At 44.0% G+C, this 23,340-nt stretch overlaps 1 protein-coding gene across 8 annotated transcripts in view; it reads right to left on the minus strand.

Annotated features, from left to right (window-relative positions):
* Positions 1 to 4,589: 4,589 nt before the first annotated feature.
* DNAJC6 (DnaJ heat shock protein family (Hsp40) member C6) overlaps positions 4,590 to 23,340 on the minus strand; it is a 482,733-nt gene continuing 463,982 nt past the window's right edge. For all 8 annotated transcript variants that reach the window (XM_069232500.1, XM_069232501.1, XM_069232498.1 and 5 more), the window contains one exon: positions 4,590 to 5,453. In XM_069232500.1, coding sequence (XP_069088601.1) covers positions 5,349 to 5,453 — 105 coding nt within the window. In that variant the 3' untranslated portion in view covers positions 4,590 to 5,348. The remainder of the gene's footprint in view (positions 5,454 to 23,340) is intronic.

The raw sequence follows: 23,340 nt of genomic DNA on the forward strand, positions 1-23,340 counted from the left end.
GCTACTTATAATCCAGCTATATGTAAATTAAATGTAAATTAAATTTACTCGATCATTGTTAACATAGAATGAACTTTAGAATTCAATGAAAATGAATTATTTTGGTGCACGTGCATGCTGTTTTTTTCAATCCACTTAACACAGGCATGTATTTTTGCTTATTCAGTTTTTAATTTTTATGAAGCAATTAAATCAATTACCATCAAGTTATGAAGAATTCCTTCCACAGTGTATTACTATTTGTATACATTAGTGTGATATAATTGTAGTACATTTTATTCAAAGGTATTAGATAAAATCAATTTGTATTTATTTAGATGGAGTTCTGTAATACAATAGGCTAGACAGGAATGAAAGGAAGCGTGTTAATTGAGTATGCAAACTCAGCTGGTTGGGAATTGACCAGTAAAGTGCCACAGATTTTTGTCCTTGCACCTTTGTTGTTCAACATATTCATTCCCCCCTTGCCTGTGCCCTAGAAGAACATGGGATCCTCATATTTGATTGGTGAAAACTCAGAAATCCAGTGACGTTGCTGAATGATTATATTACGTTTACCATTAGATGCAAGAAGGCTTCTTTTGTATGAATGGATCCAAGACTGAGACTCTTGTGCTTGGCAGTTCAGGCAAGGGATTTGTTCCCTTTGACTTGCTACAGAATCTGGAAAATCCATTGGCTACATCTATTATAATAAGAATTTTATTTGATATCAACATTTCACTCATATCTATGCTATGGACAAGGATATCAATATGCAGTTGTGCTTGATTCAAAGGATCCTCCCATTCCTCCTCACAGCCCGTAGTGGTACTAAACATCTGTAATATGCTCTAAAGTTTCCGCAACTTAGTGTTTGTAGCAAGAAAATTACTAAGAATCACTCCAATCCCTAGCACCACAGAAAATTTACAAAGTACTGTCACAGGGACTGCATACATTTAGGCATTGGTATAAATGCTCAGTAAAAATGTTTTATTCATTTCAGTTATAAAGTGGTTGGTGACGTTACACAGGCAACATATATTAACCCATTAATGAGTGTTGCAATCAATGCAGTAATAACATCAGCATTGCATTTTCTGGAAGTGTAAAGATTGTACTACTTATTAACTGCTGTGTTTCATGACATTTCGCAATGATAATAAAAACATATAATAGATGACCTCTTGGCAATACAAAATACTTTGACTTCCCATGGCTAGTCTGTCAAATGATATGCTGTAACAAAGAGGCTAATGTAGATCCTTTATCTCCCTCACAATAGTCACTGAAGAACAGACCACACTCAGTAGACTCTCCTCTCTGCAGCATATATCCTGAATTAATGATAAGTGAAAGGTGAAGGGGAAGTGAATGGTGCTTGCCAACCCTAACTCTAGCAAGAGAGCTGATACAACGTCTGCATTATTTTTCCTGCATGACTTTTAGAAAGTAAAGGAATAAAGGGGAGAGAACTTCTGTGTTCCTTTTTCACTTAATAGTTTGTATTCATCTGAAGAAACTTACCTGCAGAGGGGAGGGACAATTGTGTGACTTTTATCTGATGATGTTTATTGAGCGCTGCAACGGATATTATCAACATGCACCTGGCCACTTGCAGATGACCTGGAGGTGAAGTGTACAATTTTGGCCTCTACAGTGACCCCCCTTTTTAATGGCAGGACTGTACAAACAATTATGTAAGTGACATATGTCCTTTGCATGATAATACAGAAGTGAAGAGTCGTATTTAATTTAAGGAATGAATGGAGTGACCTAGAATGGAGACATAAAGGAAATGTAAATCATTGCGTACTGTGGAGATGCAGTGGCCATGCTCTCTCAAAATATGGAGTTACCATTGACATAATCTTTTAGAACAAAGGATGTTCTGCATACACTAGAATTACAGCCATGCAGGTGCTGTAAGGGTTATTTTTTATCTGAATATTCTAATTCTCACTGGCTGCTGAGTTCCATTTTTGATCTTATACCTGTTGCTTAGGTCAGATCTTGATGCCAAAAGACATGTGTCCGCAAACAAATTAAACATCCAATGAGTTTTCCTTATCAGAATGAGAAGTGGTATTAACAAAATTGTTAAATACATATCCCACTATATTTGAACATGTCCAAGGACTTGATTACATTTATATACCTCAGTTTGTAGGCGGTCAGGTGGGGCTGACAATATAGGTAGCCTTTAGATGCTGACAAAAATGTTTTCAATTCACCGTACATATCTGTTTACACTTCACATTGTTGGCTGGAATTCAAGGAAATCTGATACCACTTTAGTTTTAGACATAGATAAGAGGGTGTGTTCATAAAAATTAGTGTCTAGGAATGTGAATATTTAAACATACATAAAAAGCTATGCCTAAAAGATGCATTGTTTCAATTAGTTATAATCCAACTAAATATAAATTAAATTTAAATTAAATTTACTTGATCATTGTTGACATAGAATGAACTTTAGAATTCAATGAAACTGAATTATTTTAGTGCACATGCATGCTGTTTTTTAAATCCACTCAACACAGATATGTATTCTTGCTTATTCATTTTTGAATGTTTATGAAGCAATTAAATCAATTGCCATCATGTTATGAAAAGTTCCTTTCACAGGGTATTACTAATTGTATACATTAGTGTGACATAATTGCAGTACATCTTAATCAAAGTTATTAGATAAAAGCTTTTTCATTAATTCACTCCATAAATATGGCCCACTCCACTACCTTTCACAAATTCAGATTTAACTTTGGTGAATATGTACATATCTGTTTATGTAGGGACAAAGCTTGAGAGTTGTGTAGTATAAGGCACGATGTATCAAACTGTTTTGCATTCACAAACCGCATAAATTGTAAAATTCCACCATTTGCGAATGCAAAATAGCCTTTCAGGATGTATGAAAGGCATTGCAGTCCCATTTTAGGGAATCACAATTTTTAGCAATTCCCTAAAAATGCGATCTCGATTAGGGAACCGCAATTTGTGATTCCCTAAATAGGAAATCGCAAATAGGAAATTCGTATTTGTAATTTCCTATGCACCTGTATCAAGTATTTCATAAATGAGAGCTGGGCATTTAGGAAATGCAATCAGCACCAACTCCAAGTTGGTGGTAACCATGTGCAATTTTAAAAAATGCATTACAAATGCATTTTTAAAAGTGCCATGTAGCTCACACATGCCCCTAGGGCATGTGTGCCCTTCACATGTGCACAGTCAATTTTGGGGTGCCTCAAGGAGGGCCTTAGGCCCCCGGCATCCTTGGTTTTGCATTTTCTAACTTGTGATTCCCTAATAAGGAATAACAAATTAGGAAATGCAAAAACATTTGCACCCATGGGCCTATGCATTTCTTAATAAACATTCCCTAATAGCGATTGTGACTCAGTGGGAATCGCTATTAGGGAATCACAATTTTCTTATATACCACTTTGCATTTCTTAAATAGCCATTTCTTAAAACTCTAAGGGCCAGATGTATCAAAGGGTTTTACCCATTCTGTGTCTATGGGAAAATGCTTTAGTACATATGGCCCTAAAACTATTTAAGACATACAAAACAGTACTTTGATACATCTGGCCCATAACCCTGTATTCTTTAAAGAATAATATTAGCAATTTCTTTTATGTTTTTCTGTCATACTGGCTGGGTTATTTCATAACATACAAATGGTGTGTTACAAGATCCACTAAACACATTGCTGAAAGATCTTGAGATGCCCATAAATAGGTTGTTTTCACAAGGTCTACATGAATTCCTAGGTGTGTGTATGCCCTCTGTACAGCCCTGATAACCTCCTCGTGAAAATGTGAAGATTTATGAAACAGTTCCGTACCTGAATTTGTGGAGTTCAATTTCCAATTCTAAATCCTAATTACCATGGGTGCTTCAGTTTAAACTGCATATGCATGGCATGAAACAAATCTACTAGTGAAATTCTGAACAACACACTGTAAAACAAACTGCAATTACAAACTGTGCCCTGCTCTTTTTTATATTTTTTAATTTTTCATGATAAAATGTATCTTCAGCAAAGAGATAGTAAAATGCTAACCTGCCATACCACATCTCGTTTCCTGCGTCAGCTTTTAACATTCATAAGTTTAAATAATGCATAGTTTTCAGGAAAAAAACTGTAAATCAATCTTTAGTACATGGAAAATTCACAGGGTAAGGCTACACACATTGAGCTATTCTAGGCTAAAGATATAGACTAAATGTATAATTTCATGTGTATGGACTATTAATAAAGCATTATTCAAATCTAAACATCCCCTGATTATAACATACTGAACTATACTTGCTGCCTTTTAGAGTTGTTCCCTGACTGTATGGCAATCAATTTATTGTTGAAGTTCTAATCAGGAAATGTATGACCACTGATTAAGTGTTCTACTGTCTCAACAATATAGGGTGGCAGCATTAAAACAGCATTTGCCAAACTGTTAAAATAGCTACTTATTTTAGTACCAGTATGACAGATGCTAATTTAATATTGATGTACAGCTAAATGCAATGTGCTGTTCATACCATTTTAAAATTTTAAGTTGGAATTGATCAATTCATATATTATATCCAAAGAATACAAATTATCCTCTTGTGTTTTTTATTTCAAAGCAGAATGAGATCATAGGTTCCTTGATACCATTAGTTCTGAACAAGCTTCACATCGGAAATGAATGTCTTTTGTTCTTAACTGTAAGCGAAATAAAACTGTAACAAGTCTCTTTTAAAATTGGCAATCAAGCATTTCATGAATTATCCTAAAGTGACATCTACATTCTCAATTTTATTTGCTGATCGGCTGATTAAATAATATCTTCAATAGGTATAAGTGTCACATAGTGGCCCTGTTTGTTCGAGAAGCTTTATTTCTTGATCAAAACTGAAAGTGCAAAATGCAGTTCTTATAATAACTTGATCAATTGTTCTCTTTCACACAGTATTTCTTTTATGTACTAAGTTTCAAAAGTATACCCCTCTCCAAATCACAAGATACAGTAAGTAGTGTTCCCTTTAACATTTGCTCAGCTCCACCTATTATTACCTGGCCTACTTTGATCATAGTATGCAAATCTCATAACTTCCACTGCTTTACAACCAGGATCAGCTTCTTTAATTTCTTCGCCATGTTATTATTATGAAAGAAAACAGTGGGCACACTGAAACTCCCCAGCCGGGTTCCTTGTGATGAGAGTTTCAGATCATCATATAATTTGATACATGTTGCTAGATACTGTACATCTAATCTGAATTGGTCTTCATTAGCAGAATCCTCAATATTCTACAATTAAACAAACTTTAAAAGCAGATCCATATTGAATAATGCCAGTGTTCAAGGATATAGTTCATAAATACAAAGGCTTTTGACCTTGGCTCTCAAATTCGGACCAGGCATCATTTAGCTCCATGAAAATCATCTTCGCATATTGCTCATACGGCTGTCCAGTAGCCTAAAAGTAAAGAATCATGAATTAGTAAATGTACATCATTAATGGATATGTTCATTTTGAAGAAACTAATACAACTTTATATACAAGTATTATTTTTTTCTAGCTGTCACTTCTGTAAAATGCCCTCTGTAATTTTTAAGTGCAGAGCTATACTAAGAATTTAGCTGGACTAATTATTTTTTAAGTACACAGTATTTACCTGTAGCCCTATTTTATTTTCTACCTCTAATTTTCGGAGCCAGTTTACATGGATGCTCATGTATTTTAGGCCACATCTCATCCCCATTGTATACCAGCACACGCAAAAGTCAACTAAATTTATTTAACAATTTGAACTACTTGGTGACATTTGATCTTATGTATGACTTAGGGCCTCACAGGTGGACGCCACTGTCATACCTGTGGTGTCCCCCTGAGTGAATTACAATGTTCCAGCTGGGCTGACCAGTAGCAACATTGTATTACGTGTTCCCACCTGGCTGACCGGTGGGAACAGTGCTACGATATTGGCCTCAGCTTCTTTAAGGGAGCCAAGGCCAATGGTGCCAGGCAGGGGAGGCCCTGAACTGCCCCTCCGTAGCCCCCCGCACTGGCTTCCCACCAGCCTTTCCATGGTAGGGTTCCCGCCATGGAAAGGCTTGCAGAAAGCTGAGTTGTAAACCGCCAGGTGGTGCCGAGTTCAGAGTCACCCTGGACGAGTACAACTCCGACCACTGTCACCACATCAGGAACCATGTTCCTGGTATGGATGGTGATCCACTGGTGGGTCTGCCCTCCAGGTTTGTAATGTGGCACTTGTTCTGCCACAGTTGGGCCATCCGACCGCCAGCGCCAGGCTGGTAATGAGGCTCTTAGTTAGGATGAAAACTAACTGGACACACTTTGACCTACATTACTGACAGATTTATTGAAAGATGTGGATACAGTGGATATGTTTCACAATTTGGCACCACTGATGATGCACCTTAGTACAAAAAAGAGTCAGCTGTCGTTTTCACTCACTTATGTTTCATATAGTATTTGCAATATTTTTATTATCATTCTAAGCCATGTTTTATTTTGCCATTAACATTATCCTTAAAAACACATTCTATTTTATTGTAATGTACACAGTCAAAAATTTGACTTCCACAGGTTACATGCCTTCTTCACTTAATAAACTCCCAAACCCACACTTAGGGGACATGTTCATTATTCTCAATTTCTGTAACAATTAAAAATGCATTCTTTACTCTCACACAGTGGCCTAGTAAAAATCTAGGGTCAGGTGTATCAAAGTACTGATTTGCATTTCCTATATCCTAAATAGTTAATTTAAAGAAATCGCTATTTGAGTAATGCAAAATGGTATGTAAGTAAATAGCGAATCCCTAATAGCGATTTCTTAAAATTATCAATCGCAATTAGGGAATCGCTATTAGGGAATGGGACTCCATTCGTCCCTATGGGTGCGAATGGTTTTGCATTTCCTAATTTGTTAATTCCATTTAGGAATTCGCAATTTAGGTAATGCAAATCCAAGGGTGCTGGGGAGCTAAGGCCCCCTTCGATGCACCCTCCCCAAAATTAATTGTGCGCATGTAAAGCCCACATATGTCCTAAGGGGATGTGTGCGCTACATGACACTTTTAAAAATGCATTTTGAATGCATTGTGAAAATTGCACATGGTTACCACCAACTTGGATTAGGTGGTATTTGCATTTCCTAAATGCCCAGTTCGCATTTAGGAAATGCATGATACATGTGTATTCGAAATCGCAAATAGGAATTCCCTACTTGTGATTTCCTATGTAGGGAATCACAATTTGCTCTTCCCTATTCAGAGTCACAATTTTAAGAATCGCTATGAATTGTGATTCCCTAAATTTGCACTCCAATGCCTTTCATACAGCGTGAAAGGCGATTTTGCATTCACAAATGGTGGAATCTTGCAATTCGCACCATTTGTAAATGCAACATATCATGATACATTTGGCCCTTAGAGTCTTACATACAAAATCAATAAATTTCACAACCACAAATGACACCACTGGAATAGCAATAGTGAAACATAGGTTAACTGCTTCAAGGGGTCTCCTAATATCTTACTTCCTAAATATAGGGAGATCCCATTCAATCTGGAATGCCTGTTTAAAGGACAGAACAGCAAAAACGGTGTGTTCTCTCTTGTCATCAGTACTGGGGCACAGCCCTAAGAACTCACTCCTGTGATGCCACCTCACAGTGAATGCCCATCTGTAAAGTACTCCTAGTCCGAAATGAACGAAACATGTTAGAAATGCAGAGTGTAATACTGTCCCTGTTCCTGATCTGGAATCAATGTGAACATTCTATAAGCATGTGGTTTTTTAACTGAAGCTTAGTTCAACATTAGCCACCTCGACCGGATCCTAAAATGCTGCAGTCACTCTACGTCCATCTGAATTTGAAAATTGTCTGGTGTGTGTCAAAGATGTGACACTCCCAAAAAAATATCAGAGGTCCCCAGTATGGCTAAACAATAGGGGATGGTGGGCTGACCTCACTATACAGTAGTTCTCTTATTGTATCACTGTATCTTAGACCATAACAGTTAGGCCTACTTCAGGCCCAATACAACAAAGGACACAGCACTGTAAAACGCTCTGTATGACTACCCCAGGTTGTACTGAATGAGCTGGGTTAGCAATGACAGAGCAGCTGCTTTAAACAGTGGTTTACAACTCCGCCTGTCAAATTGACAAACCCAGCATAACTTCGGTCATTCAAATTATTTGTCAAACAAAATTCACATTACAAACGTTTAATGCTTTTGTAACAGTGTAAGCAATACATTTCCTATTAAGTATTAAGTAGCTTGAGACCTAACATAAAAGTCCTAGTAGGTAGCATGAGACCTAATATAAAGGAAGCTGAACCATTTCTTGAACTACCGATTTCGCTGTCCATATCACTGAATTCCTAATACTGATTCACAGATAAGTGATGACAGTAATCCGTTCAAGTTTTATGCCTTTAGTGTCAGGTAGCTCCTGTGATGTGTACATAAACCAACCATCAGCAATTTTGCTTCCATAATATTAATTAACCACAACACTTTCTTCAGAAGTTCTCAAATTTAATTAGGGTTGCGACCAAACTATTTTCAATGAAGGCACATATAACTCCATCATCTCCATAAAGGAGTAAGAGAATCTTTCAAATGCCTCCCAATAAGGTGAAGTTTCTCCCCATTTCCTTTCATTGGTTGTTTAAACTATTAATAACCAATTTTATCCAGCATCCAGTCTTGCTCCTTTTTGAATGGAGGTTTCCTCTTTTAGTTCAGATTCAGGGCCAACATGGATTATGGCCGTGTATTCTAATGCACCAGTTTTATTATTTTCATTAGGCCTTCACAAGCACTATGTTCTGTCAATGTCTCAAACAACAGTTTTATGTGAGCCTCATCAACGTACTGTTTCGATTAAAGCAAAATATTGGTACTTTTTTGAGGTAGACATATTTCATAATGATTCACAAAATAGGGGTGGGCATAACTAGCATAATTCGGTGTAGCGTAATCACGTAGAGTTACCTAAAATTCAGCAAGGTTATGCATAATTACACAAGAAGAGTAATTCTGCATTTAGCCCTATTTCTTAACTCAAAAATGCCCCCTCACATCCAAAATCAGAGCAAGAATGCATTTTGCGCTAAGAGGTAGTATTAAATGGAACCGAACATGAATAGCAAAAGCGAGCAACCGTTCGTGCTCACTAAATGTGCCTTTGGGGTAGAATTTTCACCCAACTTGCCCCCGGCATTTAGCACTATTTTCTCATAAAAAACTGCTCCCTTGCATCATGCTAGAAGGCAGTTTGATCTAATAAAATAGCGTTCAAAGTCCAGATGGGGTACAATTTCCCCCAACTTACTCCCAGCATTTACCACTATTTTCATTGTGCAAAATGCATCTTTGCATCCAAAATAGACAAGTATGCATTTTGCGTTAAGAAATAGCACTTAATGCAGAGGAATTCAAATATCTAGCTGTCTCTAAATGTGCCCTCGTGGAAGGATTGTTCTCCTCTCAAATTACTCTTAATGATGCACCCAAACATAACCACATTGTTATTGGGAATTCCCCATCAAAGAGTAACATGGAATTAACAAAAGTTCTCTGATTACACCAGTGTAATTAAAATTATGCCCGGGCCTACAAAAAAATGCTTTATCAACTCTACTATTATCTTTAAAGAAACTGGCCTGGAAATCATACAGCATTTTAGATGGAGAAAGACAGTTCCCGTACCTGTTCAGAACAAGTTCTGTTTCCTACTACCTCTAGCAGTGAGATGAGGAGTAGTCTCCTGGGGCTGCCACTATCATTTTCCATATATTAGGCCAATAATAGTTGATTTTTAAACAATCATAATTTGACTTTTGCCACAACAGTGTTTGAAATCCAAAGAATAAACATAAGTCCCACTTTCTACCATTTGCTTGCAATTTCTGCTTATGACTGATGTGGGCCTGGAGTATTGCTGCATTTTACCTTTGTTAGACCTAGTAAAACCTCATCTAGAGAAATAAGTTGTTTTCAGCAAGATACTTTTTTTTATGGTGAAAGACTTATGGTAGTTGGCCTTGTGGATGTATGGAGTGATCAAAAATGATCAAACCACTTTACTTCAGAAATGACTGTTATTGGGCATGGCTAGGCCCACCAGCAAGATGGCCGTCACTCTGTGAGGCTCTGCTGAGCTGGGGGCCTGATTTTGAAATTATCCTGCAGAGTGGCCCTTTTCTTGGGCATATTTTGTAGGGAAGCCTCCCTGACACTGTATCTGTGATCGGCAAGCCGCTTGGGCGGCGGCTGTTCCGGATGCGCCTGGCTGGGAGGAGGTGGGCCCGGTGACGCAGGAGCCTCACTGGAGCCTGCGGCGAGTCAAGGCCTGCAGCCTTGCGGATCGCGCCGTGCCGGGGGCTGTGCTGTTCTCCCTGGTGGGCCCGCTGGAGTGACAGTACTGGTTGCTGGAGTGGCGGAACACAGAGGGAGGTGAGCGGTGGGCTCGCCTCTTGAGGTTGGATCGGCGGTTGGGTCTGACCACGGCCTCGAGGGGAGCGGGGCCTGCACTGCGACCCTGTGCCAGCGCTCCTGACCTCAGCTGTCGGTGGGAGGCTAGTGTGTACTGGCCAGCAGCAGTTGGGGCGGCTCGTGACATGAGTGCGGCTCGGGCCTTAGGTACAGGGTTCCTTCCCTACCTCTGGAGACAGGCCTGGCTGCGTGGTGAGACGGTGGGTGCCCCGATCCTGGTGAATCTGGACGCCGGAAGGGCTTGGAGCGCTGATAACGCAGAACTCTGCCGCTTGAGGCAGTGAATTGGTGGTGGCTGCTGCGGTGAGCAGGTGGTGATCTAGGCTCCCTCACGGGCCATTTGGTGTGCTGGGGGAGCAGCTTGAATTGGGTCTGGACGCTGGAACCCTATCTTTCGGGCTGCATCGAGGTCAGCGGCGTGCGGCTGCTGTGGTGCGGAGTCCGTGGAAGGGAGTTGGCCTGCTGGACTGGCCTTGCGAGCTGGGGCTCCCTGATGGCCAGCCGGGGCTGTTGGAGTGACTGTGTCTGGGGCCGGTGTGCTACCCATTCCTCTGGTGGTGCTGAACTGTGCTGCTGCATTGGGGGAGCCATCAACGCTCCTTGGCTGTATGGCTTTCATAAATTCTGCAGGCTCCTTGGGTCGACTGCAGCAGGAGTCCCTAGTTGCTGGACCTCATAGTGGCGAAGATGGGCAAGGCAGAGCAGAGACAGGCGAAGCTCACATTCGATGGGAGTAGGAAGAAGGGTGGAGTGTCTTGCTTCCATTTGGAGGAGATGTCTGCGGAGGAGGAGGCCCCAGATGCTTCGGTCAAGAACAGCCTCGCTGGCATTGATGCTAAGCTTGATCACTTGACAGAGCAACTGGACCGGATTAAGGCTAGGGTGGATGATCATGATTCCCGCTTTGATCATCTGGAGGCGTACACGTCGGAGTTGGAGGATCAGCCATGCGGCGATGGGGAACAACTGCTGCATATGGAGCGCGTATTGAAGGTGATCCGTAATAAAAATGAGGATTTGGATGCGTGGTCGTGCCGTAATAACATTCGCATAGCCGGTCTTCCGGAGTCCACGGCTATGGGAAGGATGGAAGATTTTGTGGAATCCATGCTGTCTGACCTTTTTCCTGGTGAACTTTTCCGGCTGCTAGTGGTAGAGAGAGCTCACAGATCGTTGGGTCCTCGGCATCCGCCTGGTATGCCACCATGGCCTATTATTGTTCAACTGTTGAATTACCATGACAGGGATACTGTTCTCAGGCTGGTGAGGGAGCGGCAACATGTGATTTACAAAAACACCGAATTGAGTATATTTCCTGATTACACCCCAGGAGTACAGGCTGTGCGCAGAGCCTTTTTGCCGATTAAACGCACTCTGAGCCAGACAGATGCTAGATATTCTCTTATTTACACTGCGAAGCTGAGAGTGCAACATGGGGCAAACTGCATTTCTTCACAGACCCAAAATTGGCGGCTATGTTTGCCAAAACAGTTCCGAAAAAAAAGGCATTGGGAGATCCGGAGGCCTCTGGATTTGAGAGAGATGCACTAAGTGATAATGACTAAAATCGTGGGGTGGTGATGGTTGAGGTTCTCTCTCTGGTGACCGTATGGGGGCTCCCTGTTCCTGTTACTATGTTGATTGTTCCTATCGGCTGCTCTGATGTATGGTTTGTCCAAGGGCTTTTTGCCCCCCCCCTGTCTTGTATGGAAGGTGGGATGGATGGCCTGGCTCGCGCCCCTTGGATGAGTTATTTTGATATGTCACCTGCTGTGTTTGGGGTTACAGTTTTGGAGGGGGTGGGATTTTTGCTCTGACCCGATTGGGGGGTCTGCGTGGGAGGGAGTGCTCTGGTTCTGGTTTACTTTTGTTTTTCTTTTTTCTCTCACTTTTCTCTTTTGCATATATGTGGTAGGCGATTGTAATGAGATGCTGTGTTTGGGCGGTATATTTGATTGGAGGATGCAATGGTGACTGGAGATGTGACACCGGTGCGCTGTCTTACTTGGAATATGCACAGTCTGAATGAAGGGCGCAAGGTGCGGCTACTGTCTGCTTATGTGAAGCAAAAGGAGATTGATATATGCATGTTGCAGGATACTCACTTAGTGGCGACAACTCAGAATTGGTTGAAGGCTGGCTGGATTGGAGAGTGTCACGGAGCGGTGTTCTCACGCTATGCGAGAGGGGTTGTAATCCTGCTGCGGAAGGGGCTTCAGTGGCGCACTCAGAGAGTAATAGTGGACCCCAATGGCTGATATGTCATGATGAGCGGCACGTTATTAGACAGAGCTTGCAGGCTTGTTTCTATTTATGTCCTAATATTGATGACCCTGAATTTTTCCGAGAAGTGTGTCGGCTGATTGAGTCGCTGGGGAGCAGCAGTTTGATCTGGGGAGGGAATTTTAACGTGATTCTGGACCCTGGGGTGGACCACAAAATCCTGGCTAGGGTGCAGCACGTCGCAGCTGCTATAGCCCTGTCATCTGTAATGACTGAGCGTGCCCTGGTTGATATATGGCGGGCAAAACATGGGGCTGCCAGAGAGGGCACCTTTGTTAATTATGCTCATAATAGCTGGTCCCACATTGATCGTTGGTTGGGCATGAGGGATGTGGAGCTCTGGACACCGTCGGTTGAGCACATGGCGTGTACCCTGTTGGATCATTCGCCGGTCAAGCTAGTGCTGGCAGTGCCTGGAGGGCCTGGGCGTGCATATGCATGGCGTTTGCCGCATGGGGCATTGCGAGATCAGGAGTTTTGGGAGGAAGTTCGTGAGGCCATTATTCACTATTTTGCTGAGAATTGTGGGTCGGTGAGTTCTGCTGGTACCCTGTAGGAGGCATTTAAGGTGGTAATTTGTGGGATATGCCTCTCTAGACAGCATGGCGTGTTGAAGACCCTGCGGTGGGATTTGGCTGACCTGGAGGCGCAGATAGTAGAACTGGAAGGGCGCCTGGTTGTTGACTGGTCTGGGGACACGCTAGCAGCTTTGAGAAGCACTGTGTCATAATATGAGGAGGCCCCTCTGCGCGAAATCTGCTTCTTGGGGAAACATGCCAAGGCAAGGAGATACGGGGAGGGTGAGAGGGCGGGACATACACTTGCGAGTATGGTGCGTAAGCCATGGGCTAATAAGTATAATGTCAAACTGAACAGCGCGTTGGGTGATCGGGTGGTGGGAACGGATGGTGTCATGCATATCTTTACTGATTTCTTTGCAGAATTGTACGCGGAGCCTCCTGGTCTGGACGTTGAAGCGGCACAGGACTACTACTCCGAGATTAGCTTGCTCTGGTTTGATGACTCGCATAGGTCCTATCTTGATGTCCCCTTCTCTGTGGAAGATGTTAAACTGGCGACTCGTAGTCTGCCAGTGGATAAGACTCCTGGCCTGGACGGTCTCACTCCGTCCTTTTATAAAGAATAAGCGGATATCCTAGCGTCTCACCTTTCGGAGGTCTACGCAGAGTCTATGGAGACTGGGGTTCTCCACGCTTCCCTGCGTGAGGCCTTGATTGTCACAGTTCTAAAGCCTGGCAAGGATCCGTGCAGCTGGGACTCGTATCGCCCACTCTCTATGATTAATATAGATAACAAAATCTTAGCCAAGATGATAGTGGCACGATTGCAGCCTTTGCTTCCGAAGCTAATGTTACCGGATCAGTCTGGTTTTGTCCTGGACCGGTCTATGTCATATAATCTACGTACGTACTTTGCTGTTGAAAGTACGATTGAGGCTGAGGATGATGCAGCAGCAGTGTTTTTAGACGCTACTAAGGCTTTTGATTCTCTGGCGTAGAAGTATATGTTTGAGTTACTAGCCAGAGTAGGAATGAGCGCTAGGTTTGTGCAACTGATCCGCTTACTGTATTCGGAGCCTATTGCTAGGCTGCGAGTAAATGGGATTGTTTCTGGCTCCTTTCGGGTAGCTCGGGGGACTCGACAGGGTTGCCCTTTATCTCCGCTGCTTTTCGCAATTGCTATGGAGCCACTTGCGGCGTGTCTGAGACAGCACCATACCCACCAAGGACTGGCATTTCGCCAGCACCCTATATTAATCTCCATGTACGCGGATGATATTGCATTGTATGTTCGCGAGCCGCGGTATCATCTTTTTATGTCCTGCTGGATGCGATAGTGCGATTTGGTGCTTTCTCTGGGATTACGATTAACTGGTCCAAGTCAGTGGTGATGCCCCTTTCTGCAGAAACCCCGTGCTCTTCCTCCAGGTATCCTATTGGATGGGCTGATGGCCCGGTGCATTACCTGGGCATTTAGCTAAGTGGAGAGGTAGAGACACTCTGGTCGGAAAACTATGGTAAGGCAATAGCGTGGCCGGAAGACAGGGTGGAGACATGGACGTATCGCGATCGCTAAAATGGTGGTGCTTCCCAAATTTCTATACTTGTTTGTGAATTTACCTCTTATCCTTACTGCTAGTTTTTTGCAAAGACTCCACTCTGCATTGATATGGTTGGCTTGGGAGTGCGGGCAGCCCAGAATCTCTTGTTAGAAGTTGACGCTCCTGTTTGAATTGGGTGGCCTTGCTGCTCCGGATTTGGAGCTTTACTATCACTGTGCACAGTCTCACTTTGCACATTTCTGGATATGTCCCATTCGATATTTACCGCATCTTGCACCAGAGAGTGATGCGGTGTGGCCGGACGGATTGTTGCGGGTGATCAGGAACCTGTCTCGTCCTAGGCCGCACAGAATGGATACGGTGGCCTGTACGGCCCAGGCTTGGGCTGCCTTGTTGCGCCGGGCTGGTGTACGCGAGCCATTCGCCCCTTCGATGTCGGTACTTGATGTCGTGGATGAGGGGATGTATTGGGACGTCCGACTACGTGAATTTCTCTGTGATTCGAACTTAACTGCTTTGGGAGACTAATTTGTGGGGAGGGGTGGTTTATCGCTTCGGAGATAGCGCTGGGGGATGGATGAGACACTGCGTTGCATCGGCTATATGTGCTGCGCATTGACACGATGCTCTGTGCATGCTTCCCTGGCTTCCCTGAGGCCCCATTGGTGTGTCATGCTCTGGAGTTGATGTATTGTGTGCAGTCTCCCTGCAAGCTCATCACTAAGTTATATAATTGCTTGCAAAGCGAGAAGATGGGAACAGAAACTACTGCTAAGGCGTGGTGGGAAGTGGACATTGGTGAAGATATATCTGCTGAGATGTGGAGGAAATGTTGCGCGCACATGCGGGTGCTCTCCCCCAATTATAGACTGCGTCTTATCCATTTCAAATTTTTGCATCGCTTGTATTATACTCCCTTTGGTTTGCATGGTATGGGTCTGCAAGCGGATTCTTGTTGTGAACGGTGTGGTGCCACTGATGCAGACTTTCTACACCTTGCGTGGTGCTGTGCAGAGGTGCGCGCTTACTGGAACGAGGTGCTGCATATGATTAAGGAGATGACTGGTCTGGTTCTGCCCTTTACCCCTAAACTTACGCTTCTTGGACATGTGGTGGAGATACCGTTAGTTCATAGGATGATGTTAGGCCTACTGCTGTTGTTGGCTAAACGTAGAGTTGCAATGTGCTGGGGGCGTGGGCGACCCCCCCCCCGAGGATTGGAATGGCTGCGGGATACCTCTTTTTGCCAAGAACAACTAATGAACTATTGGGATTTGATGCCTGAGGGATCCCGACCTCGGGATATTTGGGCCCTGTTACGCTCTTTCTTAGAGTCCAACCTGTGAGATTGTAGATGGGGAGCTGCACCCCGCCATGTGTATTGTGGTTTAGAATCCTGCTTTGAATCTTAGTGTGCCTTGACCGATGTGCTGGAATGGATGTCGGCACTGCTTCTGCGTCTCTTTTTATCCTTACCTTTTCCTTCTCTTTCTGTTTGTTGTAGGTAGTGTTCCACAGCCCTACGGATATTTTTCAAGTTTTTTTCTTTGCCTTTGTGGTAGTCAATGTCCCCATACGCCTGTTGGTGGGTGGCACCGGACATGTTTGACAGGATCAAGGGGTCAAGTGCTCCATGCAATTGATACTGGACGTGCTGATCTGTATGTCTGTTCTTTGATAATGTTATCGGCATATATAAGGCAATGTCTTCGTTATTTTTATTAGGTGGGCTGACTTTGTTGTTTGTTAAACTCAATAAAAAGAATAAAAAAGAAATAAAAAAATAAAAAAATAAATGACCGTTATTGTATAGAAGGACCAATATTTTCTTTTACCACATCACCATATTCCAGAATTGCTGAGTGTTTTGCTCTTTAAGAAAAAGATGTAAGTTCTCCTGGTTTTTATGATGAAATTCTGCTTTCTTCTGTGTTATTTATTTTGTATATTTAGATAGTACATCTAGTAGGCTGGTAGCATCTGGTGGCAATAGTTTCTAAGGTGGTCATACCATCTTACCATCTTGGTCATACCAAGGCCTCTCGTAAAAGTAGTGGACTTCTGTCTGACAATAAAACTCACTTGTATGGTTTTAGAACAGCAAATGAAAGTTCTCTACAAAAAAAAACTGAAACTGTGTACAATACTATCTCTTGTCCCGGGTTAGCTGGTTGGATTAATTAGATGAGGGAACCATAAGGGGATGCAATGACTTTGGAATCACAAGATCCAAATCTAAATGGCTCCATCTCACCAACCTCCTGTTAGAAGAGATCATAGTGTATAAATAGGCACCTTAATCAAGAGGAGTATATGTTTAGGAAAATATTATTCCAGAGAGCATTCTGATTATGGTCACACTTGTCTCTTTATTAATACCTCAAAATTCTGTATGTTCTAGAGTTTCATGGAAAAACAGCATTATCTATTAAAGTTCCCCTAGTCTTGTAATTAGATCCTGTAAGCATATCAGATGTAATGTGTCCATTGGTATTCCTTAAATGCCATAACAAAAGAAATACAGGTCTACTCCCAGTTTTTGCTTGACTGAGAGGATGAAAAATAGCAGAAATACTGCCTTGAAAAAGCCAGAGGCCTGCACCCTGTTTAAAGGGTGAAACATGTGTTGGCTGATTCATCAGTCTTTAAGGAACCGTAACTCATGCTCAATAATTTTCAGCCTACTACATTATGAACACATCACTCACTAGAGATTTCCTCCCATTAAAATCATTTTGCTAAAACTGTCTATCCTACATATCTATAACTATATTCAACCTATAGTTGGTTAGCAAGGCACTTAGGGACTGAGAGGTATGCATTTTTTGCTGTTACTGAACCCTTGTTGAGTAAGATACAAGAAGGCTTAAAGAGAAAGTTAAAATAAGAGGCAACACCAAGAACATATAGAGCTACAACTGACAGGGTGCCAGTTAGCCACTTTGGTCAATCTTGGAAAATAGTAAAAATAATCTATCATCCATCCTTTAAGTTTACTCTTTATACAGTACTTATGGGCAGAATTTGGGCAGTTTTTATGGATCATCGGAATCCACTGTAAAAGATGACCTGAGCAAAAACACCAAATCTGAATGTCTGCGTTGGGACCTGGCATCTATAATTGACGTTAATAAGTTGTTAAGCACTTTGAGATTAGTCTAAAGGCATTCAAAATATTATCTCTGTAGACAGAGTAATAACTCATCTTGGGGGTCATTCCGACCCTGGCGGTCATAGACCGCCAGGGCCGGGGACCGCGGATGCACCGCCAACAGGCTGGCGGTGCATCCAGGCCAATTCTGACCGCGGCGGTAAAGCTGCGGTCAGAAAAGGGAAACCGCCGGTTTCCCGCCGGTTTTCCACTGGCCTGAGGAATCCTCCATGGCGGCGCTGCCTGGGATTTCGACCCCCTTCCCGCCAGCCTGGTTCTTGCGGTTTTGACCGCCAGAACCTTGCTGGCGGGAACGGGTGTCGTGGGGCCCCTGGGGGCCCCTGCAGTGCCCATGCCAATGGCATGGGCACTGAAGGGGCCCCCTAACAGGGCCCCACAAAGATTTTCAGTGTTCGGAGCCGGCATCCTCGTGGAAGGGGGTTTCCCACTGGGCGGGCGGGCGGCCTTCTGGCGGTCGCCCGCCAGCCCAGCGGGAAACTCAGAATGACCGCCGCAGTCATTTGACCGCGGTGCGGTCATTCGGCGGCTCCCGCCAGGCGTGCGGTTACCGCCGCCGGCGGGAGTCAGAATGACCCCCCTTCTGCCTTAACCAATGAATTACCCTATCTTATAGAGACTCTGTAGAACCATGCTTGTTTCAGGGTAGACTGAATCACCTAAGTAAAGACATCGTTTTACCCTTTCATGCAATACATGTGAGTTATTTCTCTTCACATTAGTCACCCGCAATTAACAGTTATCAATGACATTAACATTGTCACTGATGATATAACTTTTCAGTTTATATAGTTGTCTTTAGCAGCAATTCAAAATAATTTGAATATGAGTGCTTCTCTGTCACCCTCAAGACATGATCATTGTTAGACAACTCTTTATACTTGGTATTCAGATGTGAACTCACTCGCCCTTTTATCCCCTATAAACTCTCTGACTCTGAGTTGCTTTTTCCACAGGTCTGTTTGCATAGGTATATTAAGACTAACATGTTAAGCCTTGTGGTGTTGATGTACCTTATTAATAGATGAAAAGTTGCCAGTTATTTTAGGGGCTCTCTTCATCATACCATACAAAGATAGCTGGACCTTATGATCAGCTACTGATTTCAACAGGTGCTGGCACCTACAACAGGATAGCCAACTATCGATATAATGCACTGGTGTTACAATATCCCCTTTATCCACTTGATATGTCTCTACAGTTCTTTTACACTTCCTACTGTCTTCCTTTAAAGTGGCTATGTGTTCCTAAATGCTTGTAGTTGGTCTCTTTCAATCCTCGACTAGGTCGTTTAAGAGTCAACCCCCAACTAGTCAGGGAAATACAGGTACTCAATTGTAATGAGTGTCTTTATCTGACACTTGTACAGAAGATTCAAAGGCAGATTGACAATGCAGTACCAAGCCTGCTTCATCTCCAAGCCCACCCCTTCCTGTACAATCCCACAATCCTAATTCTTCAAAATCCTACCTCTTGCTTATCATACACAACTCCCTCAAAACCACTTGTAATGAAGATGATGTCTTACTATCGTCCTTTATTAAAGCTCTCTTTGGCAAAGCTCTGTCACCCTTACTCACCATTGTCAATGCCTCCCTCACTCAAGGCATCTTCACAGAAGGCCTCAAGACAGAGCAGATTCTCCAACACCTAAAGAAACCTACAGCAGACCTACAAGTCTTTGGTAAAATGAGTGAAAAAATAGTTTAAATTCAGCTGCAAAATCATATTAATGCTAATCCTGAACCACTCTGGCCCTCATTACAACCCTGGCGGTAAATCCCACTTACTGCCATGCCGACGGCCACCAACATACCGTGACCGCGGCGGTATTCCACTATGGGTATTATGACCCACACAGAGAATACCGCCACAATACAGACACCCACACAAGTCCGCCACACCAAAGGTCAGTGATAAACTGGCGATAGCAAAACCTACACTGTCACGTCAACAGGAACACGGCCACAGTATCACGACCCACGAATCAACGCAGCAGACTTTTAACCATGGTAAACCATTGGCGGTACACACCGCCGCGCTCAAAATACACACACACACCTACAAAACTACACCACTTTGGACAATCCAAACTACACACACCTGGCTCACATATACACACCACACCATCACACTCATACCACTATTATAAAACACACACCCACATTACCCACAACCTTTTCAATGAACAAATTAGAACAAGCAGAGAGAGAAAATCAAAGAGCACACCTTCATCCAGCAGCACAGAACACCATCATTCATACACCATCCTCGCACATCACATAATACATCACAACACAGCACCCCACACATCACCTCACACATATCACTCATACCACATCATGGTATCTCAAAGACACCCCAGGTTTTCTGAGGAGGAGCTAAGGGTCATGGTGGAGGAAATCATCCGGGTAGAGCCACAGCTATTTGGATCACAGGTGCAGCAGACCACCATTGTAAGGAAGATAATGGAGCTATGGTGGAGGATCGCGGACTGGGTTAACGCCATGGGACAGCATCCAAGAACCAGGGATGACATCAGGAAGAGGTGGAATGACCTACAGGGGAAGGTGCGTTCTGTGGTATCAAAACACCAGATAGCAGTACAGAAGACTGGCGGAGGACCCCCACCTCCTCCCCCACAACTAACAACAAGGGAGGAGCAAGTCTTGGCGATCATGCATCCTGAGGGCCTGGCAGGAGTAGCAGGAGGACTGGACTCTGGTAAGTCAAATCTTTACTACTATATCCCCCCCACCCTATCTGCATGCCCTCACTAACTCCCACCCCTACCCTCACCCCATCACTCCACCACCTCACATATACCCCACTAGCACAACCCACCCATCCCAATACCAAGCCCTGCATGCAACACCAATGCATGAACACCCGTCACAAACCTGTATGGACACCCATCATCACTGCATGCACACTAGACAGACTTACCCACCCCACACAATCAGCAATCACACAAGGCCAATGCAACAGGGAAAGCACAATTCTATAAGGGAAACACACCCATTGTACAAGATGGCACATACCAATACAATAACAATGCATTTGCATCCTAACAGGACCTCTACTCAATGCCACCGGACAGGAGGTGCCAGCTACATCCAGTCCCCCCAGAGAAGAAGCCCACAGTGATGACAGCAGCTCTGCACGCCTGGATCACGATGACCAGCCTGGCCCATCTGGGACCTCTGGACAGCCGGTTCCCCTGCCACAGTCCCAAACCACCACAGAGCCTCCCCCCTCAGGAAACACCAGCACAGCACCCACCCAGCGGGCCCATGACATTGTCCCTAGGACACGTCAATCAGCAGTGTGTCCACCACTACAGGGACCCCAGGCAACCCCACTAACCCAGGACGATCAGGTACCTGGGGTCAGTGGCAGTGGGCACACGGTTCTGGGGACAGAGGCACGGGAGGACTGCTGTGCGACAGGGGGAGGACAGGCTCAGGGAACCCACTCTCCACAAGGCACTCTCCAACATCATGGGAGCATACCACTATTCCCAGGAGGCCATGGGCACGGTACTGGCCAAGTTTCAGGAGACCCAGCGGCTGCAGGAGGGAAAGTACATGGGGATCAGGGATGACCTCACAAACATCTATACCATCCTGGTCACCATAGCAGAGGTGCTGGCTGATATGGGCAAGACCATGAGGGAAGCAGTGTCTCAACAAAGGGCCCCTGGCACTAGCCAAACCGAGGAACAGCCTTCAACCTCCGCCGACACTAGTGGACAGGAGGCACCGCCACAGGAACAACAGGGCACTAGCACCCCACCCCCTGCAGATGGAGAACCACCCCGCAAACGGTCTCTGCGATCCAGGCAGAAGACAGAGAACATTGCCAAGAACCCCGCCAGGAAATAGGACTCTCCTGATTGTCACCCTTCTGTCCCACTATGTCACCCTGTCCACCTTGAACTGCCATTGCTCCCCTTCCTATGCGTCATTGGACAATGCACCTGTTATACCAAGAGTCTGGACTCTACCATGGACCTTCCTCCACCATCTCCCCAGCCCCTTGCACATACCCCTATACCCATTAGCACCTAAATAAACACCCTTTAATCAAATACCAATCTGGAGTCAGTCTGATGATTCACAAATGTATTACAGCATTAGCAAAAAATTGCAAGGTATATGTTCTTTTACTCAAACCAATGTATGACAGTTGTTGGGCAGCAGTACACATAGCAGAAGGAAGAATGGGGTACACAGATCTGAAAAAAGGAAATCCAAAGGAAACAGTCAGGGTCCATAGACAGAGGTTAAGAGGCTGCCATGTACAATGTCCTAAAGTAAACTGATATGTGAAGAGGAGTTACAGTGTCTTACCTATGTGTCACTGGAAGTACTGCAGGATGATGTTTGTTCTGTTGTCAATATCTTCTTCCTATGCCTCCTCTTCCTCACTGTCCACAGGCTCCATCGCTTCCACAAGACCATCACCAGGCTCATCCTCCAGCAGAAAAGGCACCTGGCGTCTCAATGCCAGGTTGTGCCACATACAGCATGCCACGATGATCTGGCACACCTTCTTGGGTGATTAGTACAGGGAGCCAACTGTCAGATGGAGGCACCGGAATCTGGCTTTCAGGAGGCCGAATGTCCTCTCAATAATATGCCTAGTTCGCCCATGTGCCTTATTGTAGCATTCCTCTGCCCTTGTCTTGGCATTCCTCACTGGGGCAGTAGCCATGAGAGGTTGGGGTAACCAGAGTCACCTGCAAATTTCGAGGGATACCTCTTAGACATACACTAACCCTTAGGGACTACCCCATACCCAGACACCTACTCATGCTGTGTGGGGACCTTGGGCTCACCTATTAGCCACACCCGGTGCCTCTGGAGTTGGCCCATCACATAAGGGATGCTGCTTTTCCTCAAGATATAGGCGTCTTGCACAGAGCCAGGATACTTGGTATTCACATGGGAGATGTACTGGTCCGCAAAACACACCATCTGCACATTCATCAAATGGTAGATTTTTCTATTTCTGTACACTTGTTCATTTCTGCGGGGGGGGACAAATGCCACATGTGTCTCATCAATGGCACCAATGATGTTAGGGATATGTCCCAGGGCATAGAAGTCAGCTTTCATTGTGGCCAAATCCTCCACCTGGGGGAACACGATGTAGCTGCGCATGTGTTTCAGAAGGCCAGACAACACCCTGCTCAACACGTTTGAGAATATTGGCTGAGACATCCCTGATGCCATGGCCAATGTAGTTTGGAAGGAGCCACTTGCCAGGAAATGGAGCACTGACAGGACC

Source organism: Pleurodeles waltl, chromosome 4_2 (assembly GCF_031143425.1).
Source record: "Pleurodeles waltl isolate 20211129_DDA chromosome 4_2, aPleWal1.hap1.20221129, whole genome shotgun sequence".
Lineage (NCBI taxonomy): Eukaryota > Metazoa > Chordata > Amphibia > Caudata > Salamandridae > Pleurodeles > Pleurodeles waltl.